General features: G+C 36.5%; 1 protein-coding gene across 2 annotated transcripts in view; it reads right to left on the bottom strand.

Moving 5' to 3' along the window:
• The window catches only part of SYPL1 (synaptophysin like 1), a 30,524-nt gene continuing 13,753 nt past the window's right edge, over positions 454-17,224 (bottom strand). Inside the window, exons 1-5 of one of the 2 annotated variants that reach the window (XM_018047233.1) lie at positions 12,686-12,815; positions 10,629-10,750; positions 9,154-9,361; positions 4,595-4,783; positions 454-2,021 (exon numbers count right to left, since the gene is read on the bottom strand). In XM_018047233.1, coding sequence (XP_017902722.1) covers positions 1,893-2,021; positions 4,595-4,783; positions 9,154-9,361; positions 10,629-10,750; positions 12,686-12,769 — 732 coding nt within the window. In that variant the 5' untranslated portion in view covers positions 12,770-12,815 and the 3' untranslated portion in view covers positions 454-1,892. Of the gene's footprint in view, positions 2,022-4,594; positions 4,784-9,153; positions 9,362-10,628; positions 10,751-12,685; positions 12,816-17,224 lie in introns of those variants that run through there. The other variant, XM_018047234.1, reaches the window with a different exon arrangement.

The raw sequence follows: 17,224 nt of genomic DNA, 5'->3' as shown, positions 1-17,224 counted from the left end.
TTAAAACTCTTTGAGGTCAGCATTCTTATTCTCATTTTTCAGATAAGCAAACTGAGGCACACAGAGGTAAGTAATTTCCCTAGAGGTAAAGAATCTGCCTGCCAGCGCAGGAGCTGCAAGACATGGGGGTTCAGTCCCTGGGTTGGAAAGATCCCCTGGAGTAGGAAATGGCAACCTACTCCAGTATTCTTGCTGGGATAATCCCACTGACAGAGGTGCCTGGCGGGCTGCAGTCCATGGGGCCGCAAAGATCAGACAAGACCGAGCCAACAACGAGCTAGTAGGCGGTGAAGCCGAGGTTCAAAGCCAGGCAGTCTGTCTCCAGCGCATGCACTTTTAATTAAGAGTCTTGGCTGCCAACTGGACAGTCAATTAGAAAAGGTTTATCAGAAACACTCAACCTCAAAGTTACAGATGAGCATTTAAAAAATGAGACTGAAAGAAAAATAGAACCAGGGTCTCCAAAGCATTTTTTATTCCTTGCCAAACATTAAACAAACAAAAAAAAAACTACTGTAATATTCTATTTCTTGCTTTGTAAATCAATTCTATTTTATACTGCTCATGCCTTTAAGATGAAAGTTTCTTTATAACATAACAATCAGTGCACTCTTTATTTTAATTTCTTTATTAAGGTGGATACACATTCTTATATTAACAATTCTTGTGAACAAAAGCAACCAAAATAAGGCGATAGTAAGATGTGCTTCACATAAAAACAATCATGTGGCTAAGAGGAGATCTGGCCCTGTACAACAGAAAGATTAGGCAGCAAAACGTGAATAAGCCCTATATTCCAGAAGCCACCCAAATGTGTGAGCAAACACAGTACACCCATAATATAGCTCACTTAGGTTCCTTCTTTATGATGCATAATTCCTTAATTATCCATTTGTGAAATAAGAACATTAAGAAATGTGAAATCCAAATTGCATTCATTTTCACAATATCAATACTAAACTCAAGACAGAAACTTCATTGAATATAAATGTTTCAAAAGTAAAAGGCAATCTTAATTTTTTTTAATCCTATGAATAGGGTCTGCAAAAAAAAGGTAGATTATTTTACTCTACTTGCAGGAGACTAGGTCTCAGCCTGCACTGAAGGAGCATAAGCAACAAAAGACAGCCAACAAATATCACTAGGAGTAATGCCCGTACATATCAAAGTATCTAGGTGAACCATGTTTTACTTATGTAGCAAATCTACTAAATAACCAGCATATGGAAGCTTACACCTCATGCATGAGAATTACCAAATTAACTATACATCTATTAGAAATCTCTAAGCCCCACTCCCTAAACAATTTTAGTACATCTACCAAATATTGTAGGTCATTTAGAAAAACAGAAATAAAACATACATCAGCCTTTGTAATTAAGCATTTTTCATAACATACAAACAATGTTCAGATATAAACTGTTAATTGTTTCTTTCTAAATATGATTTATGTAATCAAGACTTTCTTAAACAAAGATAGGTCTTAGGAATATGATCTGTACAAACTTACAGTAGTGTATATTCCAAAAGAGATTTTCTTCCTATTATGATATGACAATAAAACTCTTTTCTGAGTGAAGATATACGTTAAGGCTTAAGGTGTAAACACTCTGGAAGGAAAACAACTTAGTGAAGAAAATTACCGTTCATTAAAAATGTGTATCACATCTCATAATAGGCCCCTGAATTTTCAAATTCACATGTGAGAATACATTTACATCTTAAATTTCTAGGAAAGGCACAAGCTTTATGTAAAAAAGCAGCAAAATTTTAAACCCATCAATTTACTGAAAAAGCCATTACTTTTATTAGAAACAAAAAATGCTTCTCAAGGTGTTGGCAACAGGTCATAGTACAGACATTTAATTCATACAGTGTACTTCTCCCTTCAATTATATTCCAGTTGGAGGAGGAATACCTCCTTGAGAAGTAGAAGTATTTGATGGACTGTGAAAGCTGGTCTCCTTGTACACAAACCATGCATTTCCTCCCCAAAGTATCATGTTCAGAAAGCCAAAGATCTAAGAAAGAGAAAAACAAGCATGAAAATCTAGTATACTATTAAAATTTCATACCTATCCTAGTTTTCCTATAAATAGTTAATATTTCCAGGCCATATACTATCATTTCATTTGAAGTCTGAGCGATACATCAAGTGGAATAAAAATGGAAGACTCTGTATTTCAGTGCCCGATTTAGATATATGACTTATTCCCGGTGAAATCTCTAAATCTGTAACATATCAAATCATGACTAAAAGATATCTTATTTTTACATGTGCACTATTACCAATTAAAAAAAGGAATTAAATTTGTTTGAGAAAAGTAAGTAAGATCTTCTTTTTATTACTTTATATTTAGACCTTAGTGGTTCTAGGTGAAGAGAACAATAGGAATCCATGGTTCCTTCACTAAGAGGGGTTTTATTTTTCTCCCATCTGAATGGTTATAAACATCCTTTGTGCACCTTTTCCTATTTCCCTACTTCATCCCCCTCCTGCATTCACCTTTGCTTCCACAGCTGCAGCCACAAGAGAAAAGGAGTCTTAGAAGAAAATGTTACGTCACATCCTGTATTAATCAACCTAAAAGAAATCAACCTTCCCAGGTACAAATCTGAAAGTTGAAAGTCTCAGAGATGAAGGAACTGCAGATAGCCTATTTTCACAGTATTTAAATTAAAAAAAAAAAAACAAACAAGACAAGTAGTGACCTATGAGGTAAGAGCAGGGTAAAAAGCTTGGGTACTATCATATTTGTACTGTTGCTGTTTAGTCGTTAGGTCAAGTTTCGCCACCCCATGGACTGTAGCCCGCCATGCTCCTCTGTCCATGGAATTTCCCAGGCAAGAATACTGGAGTGGGTTGCCATTTCCTCCTCCCAGGGGATCTTCCCAACCCAGGGACAGAACCTGTGTCTCCTGCACCAGCAGGTGGGCTCTTTACCAATGAGCTAGCAGGGAAGCCCCAACTGCTTTCTTCTATCTTTTTGTATTATTTGGGTATAAAAACACTTCTGAAATTATCTCAGCTCATCGTCAATATAGATGCAAAAAAAAAGACTTTTAAAACAAAAATTTGGCCAAATTGCTTTATAAGGCAAGACCAACTTTATCCATTTGAAAAATACTTTCTTGAAAAGACATGAAACCTCCTTAAAAACAATACCCTCATTAAATAATATATCTGTATTCAGATAAAATACCAGACAAAATAATATTTAAACTTAGAGGTTAAAATTTTAGGATTATTTAAAGAACTATGACCATGTATGGATGTGAGAGTTGGACTGTGAAGAAATCTGAGAGCAGAAGAATTGATGCTTTTGAACTGTGTTGTTGGAGAAGACTCTTGAGAGTCCCTTGGACTGCAAGGAGATCCAGCCAGTCCATTCTAAATGAGATCAGTCCTGGGTATTCACTGGAAGGACTGATGCTAAAGCTGAAACTCCAATACTCTGGCCACCTCATGCAAAGAGTTGACTCACTGGAAAAGACTCTGATGCTGGGAGGGATTGGGGGCAGGAGAAAAAGGGGACGGACAGAGGATGAGATGGCTGGATGGCATCACCGACTCGATGGACATGAGTTTGAGTAAACTCCGGGAGTTGGTGATGGACAGGGAGGCCTGGCGTGCTGCAATTCATGGGGTCGCAAAGAGTCGGACACGACTGAGTGACTGAACTGAAGGAACTATGAAAGTACTATTTTCAGAGACCCAGAGCAAAGCAGAGAAAGGGCTAATGCCCATGGACAGAGGACAGTTCATGGGGTCACAAAGAGTTGGTCATGACTTAGGGACTAAACAGCAACAACAGAAGTCAGATCTGGTTCAAACCTTGGCTTTGCCAACTTAATAGCCCTGTCACTTTGAGTGATTTAACATAAAAGCTATATTCTTTCCCAGTTGTAAATGAAGATAATAACACTACTTCCCACATTCCTCTCAGAATTGACATATGTGTAATGACCTTAGCATACAGTCTTAATGTTATATTAGTGCCTTTAGCAGAGAAGGCAATGGCACCCCACTCCAGTACTCTTGCCTGGAAAATCCCATGGGCGGAGGAGCCTGGTAGGCTGCAGTCCATGGGGTCGCTAAGAGTCGGACACGACTGAGTGACTTCATTTACACTTTTCACTTTCATGCATTGGGAGGTGGAAATGGCAACCCACTCCAGTGTTCTTGCTTAGAGAATCCCAGGGAAGGTAGAGCCTGGTGGGCTGCCGTCTATGGGGTCTCACAGAGTCAGACACAACTGAAGTGACTTAGCAGCAGCAGCAGTGCCTTTAGGGTCAAAGCCTTACCTAGTTACTCTTTTTTTTTTTAAATTTAATTAAAAAAATTTTTTTTTGCCTAGTTAATCTTAATAAAGATGTAACCATGATCTTGTCTAACCTTGTTTACAAGTAATAACTTTCTTCACAAACTTTTTTTTGCTGTTATAAAGACTATATGATAACTAGGATTCTGATAAGCTTGGTAAAGATAAAATCAATATATTCATCCAGGGATTTATTAAAACTATTGTTTTCTTAAATCACTGTAAGGTTTTTATAAGTGAAATAAAATATTTTATAAACACTGCATACTCACCACAGACACGTTTAGGGATCCCATACTAGTCACAGAGACAAACTGGCACACCACTCCTTGAATATTACAAGGCTTAAGTTCCTGGACAATATTGGAACCGGTAGCTGATTTAATATCTGTAAGAGCTTTAGCCCAGGCTGAAGTGCTCACCAACCACAAAAAAGTCACAACAATAGTAATTACAAAGTCCTAAAGCAAAAATAAGTATGAATTAATAATGAATACTTAAAAGATATAAAATTTCAAATCCACCACCAAGGAAATGATGTTGAACTCTCAGTCCTGAGAAATGACATACTTTATAAAAAAAAGGCCACAATCAACATAGCAAACACTGCTGTTTACTATTGCCAGACCAGTGCCTGAGCTACACCAGTCATCTTCTGAAGGGTTTAAGATTTTTACACGGAGAAATAAAACTTTTATAAAGCCCTCATCACAACCTTATCTAACGAACCCTCTCCCTCTTGGGATCATATATCAGACTCTGTTATCACCAATAACTGTATACCTCCATAATCTCTGTTTTAATCACCCCTCTCAAATATCACCTCTCTTTCTAGCTCATTCGTTTGGCATCCCAACCTTAAAAGTCCTTTGACCCCACTGAGATCTACAATCTGATCTCCATTTCCTTCAATTTAGATTCTAAGCTTCTTCATTATAATCTCTTACATATACTCTCAATTCCCTTATCCTCCCCTGCTTTCTCATACTGTTCTGGCAAACCTCTAACTTTAGTTAAATCTAATGCTCTATGATATGAATAGTGAGATGGTGAAAAGCACATATCCAGGATGACTTGTCTGTTTTTAAATACATGACTACAAAATTTTAAGAATGCTCATTATATTAAGAACAACAATAAAATCTCTCTCAAAACACCCTGTCACTACCAGTTTTCTACTAAAGTGTTTGCTACTTATTACAGTTCAAGAATAGGAGTGAATTTTTAATATTTTAGATAATTTCTTATTGAACTAATAAGAAAAAAATGTACTCTCCCTAATCTAATCTGCTGGGGAACTAGAACTCTGTTGACTATAGTACCGGCTATAAAAATCTAAGTAACACTTTTTTAAAGTATGTATTTGGATAGTATAAAGTATAAGTTTCCATATCCTTTGGTCTTCCTTTGAATTAACAACCAAAGTGGGAACAATGTGAAATTTGTCACTTCATGGGAAATAGATGGGGAACCAGTGGAAACAGTGTCAGAATTTATTTTTTGGGCTCCAAAATCACTACAGATGGTGATTGCAGCCATGAAATTAGACACTTACTCCTTGGAAGGAAAGTTATGACCGACCTAGACAGCATATTCAAAAGCAGAGACATTACTTTGCCAACAAAGGTCCGTCTAATCAAGGCTATGGTTTTTCCAGTGGTCATTTATGGATGTGAGAGTTGGACTGTGAAGAAAGCTGAGCACTGAAGAATTGATGCTTTTGATGCTGTGGTGTTGGAGAAGACTCTTGAGAGTCCCTTGGACTGCAAGGAGATCCAACCAGTCCATCCTAAAGGAGATCAGTCCTGGGTGTTTTTTGGAAGGACTGATGCTAAAGCTGAAGCTCCAGTCCTTTGGCCACCTCATGCAAAGAGATGACTCATTGGAGAAGACTCTGATGCTGGGAGGGATTGGGGGCAGGAGAAGAAGGGGACGGACAGAGGATGAGATGGCTGGATGGCATCACCGACTCGATGGACGTGAGTCTGAGTGAACTCCAGGAGTTGGTGATGGACAAGGAGGCCTGGCGTGCTGCAATTCATGGGGTCACAAAAAGTCGGACATGACTGAGCGACTGAACTGAACTGAACTGAAAGGTGTGTTCTGAACATTCAGGTATGCTCAAGACTATGAGTTCTCACTATCCGCAGCAAAAATCTCTCCAAGCTCAGAAATGGGTTTTGGAGCTTATCACATAATTTTTTTTTTAATAAATCTGGTTAGTTTTAAATTATTTTTGCCAATGAGCTTTTAGTCATTTATGTCAGATAAATACCAGTGATCACATATGAGATACAGAAACTGCTATATATAGCTTGTCTACCTGGTCAAGCTGGCACTGAATCAACACCTTGCATTAGTGAACTGAAACAATGACTAATTTTACAAGCATGGTGTCACAGTATTTGCATTTAAGCTCTCCACTGCTACTGGTCCTCTTTAAAAAATGTATATCAAAGAGAAAAGAACAGAAACATTAAGTATTTTGCACTGTGGGAGTACACCCCTTTTCGCTGCTGTTCTCAGCTGTGTATTGTGCTGTGGCAAATGTTTTCTAAGCACTTGCTAGAAAGAGCTGATAATTAGTATGAGATTATCACATGTTAAATTCTCTCTGGGCTAAAGTTCATCACTTTGACCAACAGATGTCAAATCTTAATTTTAAGGTTTCTTCCTTCCAAATTCCTAATCAAAAAAGCATAATTTTTTTTCCTGATTATGCTCTTTATGTCCAAGCTATTAATGGCTTATGAATGACATTTTTATATTTCAAAAGCAGGTCCTTTTCTGACAATGATGCATGAAGTAATCTTAGGATGAGGTGAAGTGGGAGAAATGCGGGCCTCGGAAGACAGTCCATGTGACTCAGGACTCTAGCTAGTTCTACATGAACGATGCCACCTGGAATTAGGCAATGCACAACATGCCTGTGGCAGCCCTAGTGCTACCAGTAAGAAGGATGTAACTCATAACAGAGCTTTAGGATTTGGGATACCCTATCTTTGTTTGGTTTCGTTTTATGGTATTTTTGATCCTCCACACAGCCTAGAATCCTTAACCTCTGGCTATTTAACACAAAAATGTGTTGAATTTACCTAAAAACTAAAGTTGATTTTAAAATGTCACAACTGAAATTCTCCTAGAGATAGCTCAGTAGAGAATTGAGAACACTGATGAAAGAGCATACTGTCATTAACGAACGGTACTTAAAAAAAAATTCATGTCAAATTTGGCTATAGTTAAAAATGTAGGTATCACAAAAATTTTTTTTTACATTTATATGGTTAAAGTAAAATCCAAAATTTAATTTAGAGGCTGGACTTTTACAAATAAGAAGTATCCATTATACATTGTATCAACAAAAAACCACTTACGGAACTAATTCTAGATTATGTCTCTCTAGGACCATTATTATTTCTCTATATGATCACTCTGAGGTGGAATATTATTTTTGACTTTTCTGAATGCTACAACTAGATCAGTTTTATAGTTTTATTAGGCAGAAAAAGCCTCCTTGAAAGTAGATTTGAATGCCACTTTAAAAACTGTCATATTTTTAAGGCTTAATGAACAAAATTAGAGAAATAAAAGGTTCATTGCTTTTATAAGATTTAACTTAAAATTTGTTGGGATAACGACAAGACGGCAAGAAACATCTTCATTTAGAATTTATAAAGAACTCTAACAAAATATAAATAAGGCTTGAAAAGTCCACAGAAGTTACAGATTACTAACATGAAATTTCTGTTAAGTATTGCAAATTAAAATGGCTGATGACTATCTTTTGAAAGTCACTTAACAACCAAGAAATGTTTTATGAAAACATCAGGTTTGAGAATTTCTTCTCAGATACATGACATGCAACAAATATGATGGATAAAATACTGTTTTATTACTTACTTACCATGTGCATTCTTATGATCCAGGCAGCAAAAATTAAAAATAAATAAGTAAATAAATAAAACCTGTTATTTAATAATTTGGCCTATCCTTTAAAGTAACTTCACAAATAATAAGCAGATGTGAGTAGTTACTGTTTTCTTAGGATACAAATGACCAGTATCACGAAAACATCTCTGTTGTCCCTTCAAATCAGTAATTCCAATACTGACTTCATAGTTATTCTTCAGTAGTGGAGGTCCACTTTAAAACTACAGTTTATCTCTGGGTTTGCCACCAATAATCTAAGGGAATTCTACTAACTAAATCTCAGAGATTATTTTTATTTCTAGCTCAGTAGACCCTGAGGCCAAAGAAGGTATTAGGACTTCAAATTCAAATCCTTTGTTGCCATCTTAAAGATTCAGAATTAGCTCACGAATGCCACTAATGCCAAATTCTATAATTTTTATAGAATTACCTTGGTCAGATTTTAAATTAAAGAATTTAAGAATATAGACCAGGTGTCAGGCATAAAGGGTGTATCTCTGAGAAAAGAGAAAAAAGATAAACAGGAAAACAGTTATGAGACTACTAGCATTGTTAGCAATTCTTCAAATCAAACACATTAATTTCTACTTAATTTCCCTGCTATTTGCAACCTAATATGCTTTGTCATATATTCGAGTTCTTTCCAGGTTAAAAAAGAGTTAGATACAAACAAACAAACCTCTCTCTGTATAAGGAATACAGAGGAAGTGTTGCAAACAGGCCACAAGAATTGGGTTAAACATGACAAGAGCAAGCATAAACTCGTGGCAGAAGTCAAGCATGTTGAAACTGGTTTATGCCAAGAGTTCTTTTTCCCAGTGTAAGAAAATCCGTATTTAAATTCAAATATAATATATACCTACATAACTTATTTTTGTATAAAAAGAAAGGGATTACTTACAGTCATGGTAAGCTTTCGACTATCACGATACAGGTTCGTGTAACCAACATACAGCAGAAGGGCGGCAATGCAGTACAGGAAGACAAAGACTGCAAAAGTCACATAGAACTGCGCAGAAGAGGAGTAATCTCCAATAAGGACATACTTTTTCCAATCTATACCACAGACAGTTACATCTTGAGGTGTCTGAAATGATGCTTCATTCAACCTATTAAAAAGAAGGGACAAACCAATTTATGAATTACTTGGACTCTTCTAACAGAAACACACAGGCAGAATATTTAAGTAAAATATACTCCCCAAATATATTAAAACACTTTTCTTTTAAAAAAAGTGAAAAATTCAAATATTTAATTAAAATTTTCATAAGAAAAGTACATAAATCTTTTATTACCCCAATACTTGGTTTATGATACACTGAATACAGACTGAATTAAACACTTTCACACCCAGATACTATCTTCCTGTAACAAAAACTTGGCAGATTAAGAGCACTGTTACAAAATGGTTTACAATTTGAGAATTATATTCCATTCTAGGAGGCAGAGTCTGTGTGACTAGCACCAGGAGAACCAATTATAATGATTCACATTTTAACTCTCATTAATTAGCTAACTCCACAAAGTCTTTGATTTTCCCTATCGATAAATCACAAAAGCACTTATCACTAAAGATGCTACTATAACAGTTCCTTATACAGGAACTTTATAAGAGAAGGACTAAGAGATGGAGAGGCAAAGACTGATTACCAAGCACTTGCTATCTGACATATCTTTAATGTAAAGATTTTATTTAATCATCAATTTTATTTTATTTAATGTAAGATTTTATTTAATCACCAAAGAAACCTTAAATGGTTTAAATTCACTGAACAGAAAAACTGAGTCTAGAGAATTAAGTAAGTAGTCAGTAAGTGGAGAAAGATTCATACTCTCACTTAAACATAGGACAGATGGAGTAAACATTTAATGAATCCTGAGGTTCAAACAGAACAAAATAGCCATAAATATTCAGAAAATAAAGTTTTATGCTGCTGAAAGAAACATAGGAACTCTTCACTTTCTATAAATACATGTCTTAAAGCTATACATTACACATTAGTAACTTCAAATACATGAAAAGGTTGGATTTTTTCATAAGCTGTGTTTGCTTCTACAACATGGCTTCTCAAACTAAGGTGACAGAGCAGTCTTGTTTTGAAATTTCCAATCCACTGTGGGATGACAGAATAAAAGTGTCAAGGCAATGTCATCTGAAAGTTTCTGAATGCTTACTGTCATTTTCTGAATTTATTTCATCACAGTTCAGGAAAACAGTCTACAGACAGGCACTGGTCCACACACCATACCTTCAGTAGCAATGATCACTACTTACAAACGAGCATGAAATTAAAAATGTCTAACTCCCAAGATCGATAAGTTGTTGGGAAATCTTAATGAGTGAAAAGAGTTGTTAAACCACAAAAGCAAACTTACCTGAATGGATAACCAAAAGCAGCTGTAATCGTTTTATTCTCAGGTTCTTTAACACAAGACACTAGAATTTCTGTTTTGCCCTTAAAACCTCCACAGGTAGCAAAAGCAAAGATAGAAGCAATCTATACAAAGACCAAAGAAAGAAAAGAAAGAAGTATTACTCTACCCAAACATAGGTCATTAAAATCTTAAATACAGTGACTATTAGTGACTATTAAAAATTGGCTCACTAACATTCTTCGAATTCTTATTTACAAATGAAGATGGTGAAAAATATTTTAAAATGTATCCGCAACCTCTCTGACCTCCCAGCTTCATGCACTAGTCACCAACTTAAATTATGAACACAGGCAGACCTTATTGTGTCTGTTACCTTTCTATGCACACTGCTTCTATTATATAATTTCTTCTATGACTGCTTTGGTTTGTCTCTGAAACAAAAGACCCTTCATCCCACCCCAAAACCATGATACCATTATCACTCCATGACAACTAATACTTCCTTCCTTTCTTTTTTTTCACTTGTTATTTGGCTCCATCAGCTCTTAGTCACATCACGTGGAATTTTTCATTGCAGTGAACGGATTCTCTTGTGGCATGTGGGCTTCAGTAGTTGTGGCCTGCTGGCTTAGTTGCCCTGTGACGTGTGGGATCCTAGTTCCCTGACCAGGGCTTGAACCCTTGCCCCTACATTGCAAGGCAGATTCTTAACCACTGGATCACCAGGTGGATGTCCCAATGCTTTCTTAATAGCAAGTCATGAGTTCAAATTTCCCAAGCTGATTCATATTTTTTAATCTTAAGTATTTTTTTCAGAGTCTGCACATTACATTTGTTTAATATAAAGTTTGTTAAGTCATGGGTTTCTCTCCATAGCCCCACACTTCTTTCTCATTTATTATTGAAGAAACTAGGCCATTTGTCTTACAGAGATTTCCATATGGTGTTGTGTGGCATAATTCCTCTATCTGTATTTTCTAAAGAGGCTAGATTAAACTCTGGTTTGTGTTTTCTTTTCGTCACTTGTTTTGTCTTGTTTATTTGTGAGAAAGCCAATTTTTAGTTAGCTCTCTTGTTATGATGTTAAGATGAATTAGTGGGTTCAGGTATTGTCAGCCTGATCTACCCTTTAATTTCTCCATTAGACTTTCCTCTAGTGGTTTCAGCAGCTACTGATGGCCATGACTTGGTTCCATTATTTTATTAGAGGTTGGGAAATGCAGCATTCTGTCATTTCTTTGTTTGTTACCTGGAATTCTGTGTAGAACTCTGTCACATAATCATTTTGGTTAACCTGAGGTATGGTTCATAGGAGGCAAACAGTATAAATGCTTGCTTCTTTATTTTTCTTTACCAATTTTTAGAAGAGCAAACTAGTTTCTTAGGATCTTCCAGATGTAACAACTGGATTATTTTTAGCATTATTGTAAATTAGGTTTAATATATTTTATGTTTTCCAACTGTTTGCCTTTATTTTTTTAATACTCAAACTGTCCTGTATTTAGCTAATGGTAGTCTCAAGTGGCTTTCCTTTTTTTCCCCCTTGACCCTTACAGTTTTTGATAGTTTACTTGTTTTCTGGACACAATATTTCAGGATAAGTTTGTACATGTCCTGCCTTAATTGTGGATTCATCCAGTGTATTATCTCCAGGGAAACTTAGTTCCTTGAATGAGAAATGATACTTACTAATCACATTCTGGAAACTGGGGATCATACTTTTAAGATAAGGAATTTTAAAAAATTGTTTTAACTTGAGATATAGTTGATTTACAATTAATTTCTGCTTTACAGCAAAGTGACTCAGTTATATGTATAATTTTTGTTCATATTTTCCATTATGGTTTACCACAGAATATTGACTTTTAGTTACCTGTGCTGTATGATAGAACCTTGTTTACCCATTCTATGTGTAATAGTTTGCAACTACCAACTCCAGACTCCCTTTCCTCTCTTTGAGTCTGTTTCTGTTTCACAGGTAGGCTCATTTGTGTCATATTTTAGAGTCCACATACGAATTATATCATATGAAATTTGTCTCTCTCTGTCTGACTTACTTCACTCAGTATGACAATCTTTAGATCTATCCATGTTACTGTTAATGGCATCTCATTCGTTTTTATGGCTGAGTAGTGTTCCATTGTACGTTTACACCATGTCTTCTTTATCCATTCATCTGTTGATGGATATTTAGGTTGTTTCCATGTCTTGGCTATTATGAATAGTGCTGCTGTGAAGACAAGGGTGCATGCATCTTTTTGAATTATAGTTTTATCCAGATATATGCCCAGGAATGAGACTGCTGGATCATACAGCAACTCTAGTTTTTATTTATTGGGAAACCTCCATACTGTTTTCCATAATGGCTGTACCAATTTATATTCCTACTAACAGTGTAAGAAGGTTCCCTTTTTTTCTACACCCTCTCCAGCATTTGTTATTTGCAGACTTAGGTAAAAAAATTTTAATAATGAGAAAAGAAGCTGGCCATGTTAGCCATGCTAGCAGAAAGGAAGACTTCAAAGCAAGGCAAAGCAAGCGTGAGGTCCTTAGAAATAGTTTAGGATATTGGAGGGAAACTGTATTCCATGCTGTGAGGTGAAGATGAGAATCCAGATTGTGGAATGAGAACACTTTAAAATGAGAAACACTTTAATTGTGTCATTATTTTGTACTCTTAACAAGAAAAGTAATGTCCATTAAAAAAGAAAAGAAGCACAAAGAAGTTAGTAACTTCCCAAGGTTACATAGCTAATAACTGCTAAGTCAAGATTCAAACCTGGGCAGTCTGGCTTCAGAGTTTGTTTTTAACCAGGATTTTATACTGTGTTCACCCTACCAAGCATCAGTTTTCTAAAATGTTAAAAAAAAAAAAAAAAAAAAAAGGAAAAAGGCAGTAGTAATAGTATTTACTGCATAGAGTTATTGTGAAGGTTGAATTTAAGACTCAATATAGTATTTAGCATATAGTAGCACATGCTGAGAAGGACATGGCAACCCACTCCAGTATTCTTGCCTGGAAAATCCCATGGATGGAGGGGCCTGGTAGGGTTCAGTCCACGAGGTCACAAAGAGTCAGACACATCTGAGCTACTTCACTTCACTTTCATGCACTGGAGAAGGGAATGGCAACCCACGCCAGTATTCTTGCCTGGAGAATCCCAGGGACAGAGGAGCATAGTGGGCTACCGTCTATAGCATCGCACAGAGTCGGACACGACTGAGGCGACTTAGCAGCAGCAGCAGCTGCAACCTCTCAACAGATGTGATTTTATTTTCCTGAGTATAATATAGAAATTAGTATAACAGCCCATATAACAACACATTTGCTCCTATTACAGTGTACCTATTAAATATTAGTATGAAATCCAAAGGAAGTCTTATCTATTAGTTTCAAAATCAAAAGGGGATAAATTGAAAACCGAGGGTAACTATAAAGTCAAGAAACTATAAGCAGAAATGTTATTTCATGAGCTTATAAGGCCTCACTTGTGGCTATTTCCAGGTCTCAGAAAGTAGTTGGAGATTTGTTTTCCTTATCATACATATGCTTAAAGAAATGTACCAATGCCTTCTCAAATGCTATTCAAACAGGGAAAAACCTGAAAGCATCCTAAATATTGACAGGGAGTCAAATAAACTGTAATTCATTCCTGAAAGAGAACAGTATGCAGTCATTAAAATGATGGGCAATATCTAATGATAGAGAAAAAGGTTCATTACATATAAAGTTTGTTTAAACAATGCATTGTGCATGAGTCTATATCTGTGCACATACACAACGAAAACTAAAAAGAATATGCATCAAAATTTTAAGTGGTCACCTCTGAAAAGAAGACAAAAGATAATTTCTTTTTCTTTTTGTATCTCATGAATTTTCTACAAAACAAACAAACAAAAACCCAAGATATAGTGTAATAACCAAGAGCTCAATCCTTCAGCAAATGGTGACGGCTCTATTTATGAAATATATTCAGAACTTGGTTAACTTTTCCCACCATCATCACAACATCCTCATCTAAGCCACTATTACTTCTTGCCTGAATTATATGCTAACAGTCTTCTAAGTTGATCCTCTTCAGTCTCTGCCTCTTCTTCAATCTATTTTCCACATCAGCCAGGGCCATCTTTTAAAAATGTAAGGCAGAAAACTTTATCATCTGCTCAAAACTCTCCACTGGTTTCTGAGTTCTCTCCAAATACAACATTTATATAATGGTCTACAAGATCCTTTCCTCCTTTAAAACTTCCAATCTCATGTAGCTACTTTTTCCCCTGCCAAACCTCTTTACACAAATGTTCTCCCTGTTATTCTTTAAAGACATGGAATAAACTCCTTCAGAACCTGTGTACTGACTATTTCCTCTGCTTGGAATACATGGTTAGCTTCCTACTCCACAGCTCCCTGTTCCAATGTGACCTTATCAGAAAAGCCTTTTCCTAACCACACTATGTTAAAAAAAACAGTGCCCGTCCCACTCCACGCAATCAGTTCTATTTGTACTGATCTATTTTTCCTCCATTGTAATGAACAGTGCCTGACAGCACTTCATTATTTGTTTGTCCATTTTTCTCTACAATGTAAACTCAAAGAGAGCAGGCACTGTTTTGCTCAAGGTTACACACATCTAGCAAATAGATGGAATTCAGTGCAAGTCCTATACTGTTGAACACTGACATAATGCCTCCCATGGATTAATCCAGAGCCTTGAATCAGGCCACCCATAATCAGGATCATAACTATCCATGGAATTTTTTTTCCATGAAGAAAGATATATGAAAAGGAATTTAGTTGTATATATGAAGAGTCTGGTATAATGTCCATACATAGTTTGGTATCTTTAGTTAAGAGTTAAAAAGTTAAGAAAGAAGAATACTATTTCAGCATAAACATATATGAATATACAGTGAGAACACAAGGCCAGGAAATGAGTACCGGGATATCCCATATATCCATATTTTGAATTAGAAAAAAGAAACAGGACACACACAACTGAATCAACAGAATAAAGAGGCCAGAAGCAGACTTGTGTATAGAGACAAACTGTATCTAACAGAACTGGCTTTATAGGGCACTAAGGAAAGGAGAATGGTGGTTTTAAAGAAACATCCACAAACTCCTTGATACTCTTCCCCTCAGAAGGTAGAGATTAATCTCCACCTACCCCACTTAAATGTGGATAGAACAGTGACTTGCTTCTAGTGAACAGAATACGGTAGAAGTAATGAGATGTCCTTTCTGAGATTAGGTAATAAAGAGACTGCAGTTTTTGCCTTCATTTCTCACTTCCTTGAATCATCTGCTTTGGGGTACACTACAAACTATTAGATATTTGCAAAAATGTTACAAATGATTAGTATTTACTAGCATATAGATCTAGGACAGACTCTTGCTCATGCATACCACATGACAAGCATTAAGAATGTTCACAGTAATATTGTTTATAATATCAGAATATGGGGAGAGGGGAAGCCAACAAGAAAGCAGACAAAATATATTGGTATACAGTACTTATGGCAGAAAGTGAAGAGGAACTAAAAAGCCTCTTGATGAAAGTCAAAGAGGAGAGTGAAAAAGTTGGCTTAAAGCTCAACATTCAGAAAACGATCATGGCATCTGGTCTCATCCCTTCATGGGAAATAGATGGGGAAACAGTGGAAACAGGGTCAGAATTTATTTTGGGGGGCTCCAAAATCACTGCAGATGGTGACTGCAGCCATGAAATTAAAAGACACTTGCTCCTTGGAAGGAAAGTTATGACCAAACTAGACAGCATATTAAAAAGCAGAGACATTTACTTTGCCAACAAAGGTCTGTCTAGTCAAGGCTATGGTTTTTCCAGTGGTCATGTATGGATGTGAGAGTTGGACTGTGAAGAAAGCTAAGCGCAAAAGAATTGATGCTTTTGAACTGTGGTGTTGGAGAAGACTCTTGAGAGTCCCTTGGACTGCAAGGAGATCCAACCAGTCCATCCTAAAGGAGACCAGTCCTGGGTGTTCACTGGAAGGACTGATGCTAAAGCTGAAACTCCAATACTCTGGCCACCTCATGCGAAGAGTTGACTCATTGGAAAAGACCCTGATGCTGGGAGGGACTGGGGGCAGGAGGAGAAGGGGACAACAGAGGATGAGATGGCTGGATGGCATCACCGACTCGATGCATGTGAGTTTGGGTGAACTCCGGGAGTTGGTGATGGACAGGGAAGCCTGGCGTGCTGTGATTCATGGGGTTGCAAAGAGTTGGACATGAATGAGCAAGTAACACTTCTTGTGTACATCACTCCTGCCACTATCTTTGTTCAGGCCCTCACCATTTTTCCCTTGGACTAACCCAACAGACTCTTCACTTTTAAACTCATTCTTAACGCCATCCATCTTTTACTGTGGGCTCTAGAGCTGCAGTCTCCATTAAGGTGCCATAAGCCACATGTGGCTACTGAGCACTTTAAAAACGGCCAGCCTGACCTGAGATGGTTGTACGTGTAAAATATACCATGGTTTATGAAGAGTTAGTACGAAAAAAAGAATGCAAAATATCCCATCAAAAACTTTATAGTGATTACTTGTTGAAACAATAATATTTTGGATATATTGGG

Source organism: Capra hircus, chromosome 4 (genome assembly GCF_001704415.2).
Source record: "Capra hircus breed San Clemente chromosome 4, ASM170441v1, whole genome shotgun sequence".
NCBI lineage: Eukaryota > Metazoa > Chordata > Mammalia > Artiodactyla > Bovidae > Capra > Capra hircus.
Note: the sequence above shows the minus strand (reverse complement) of the source record. Positions and strands in the feature narration are given on the sequence as shown.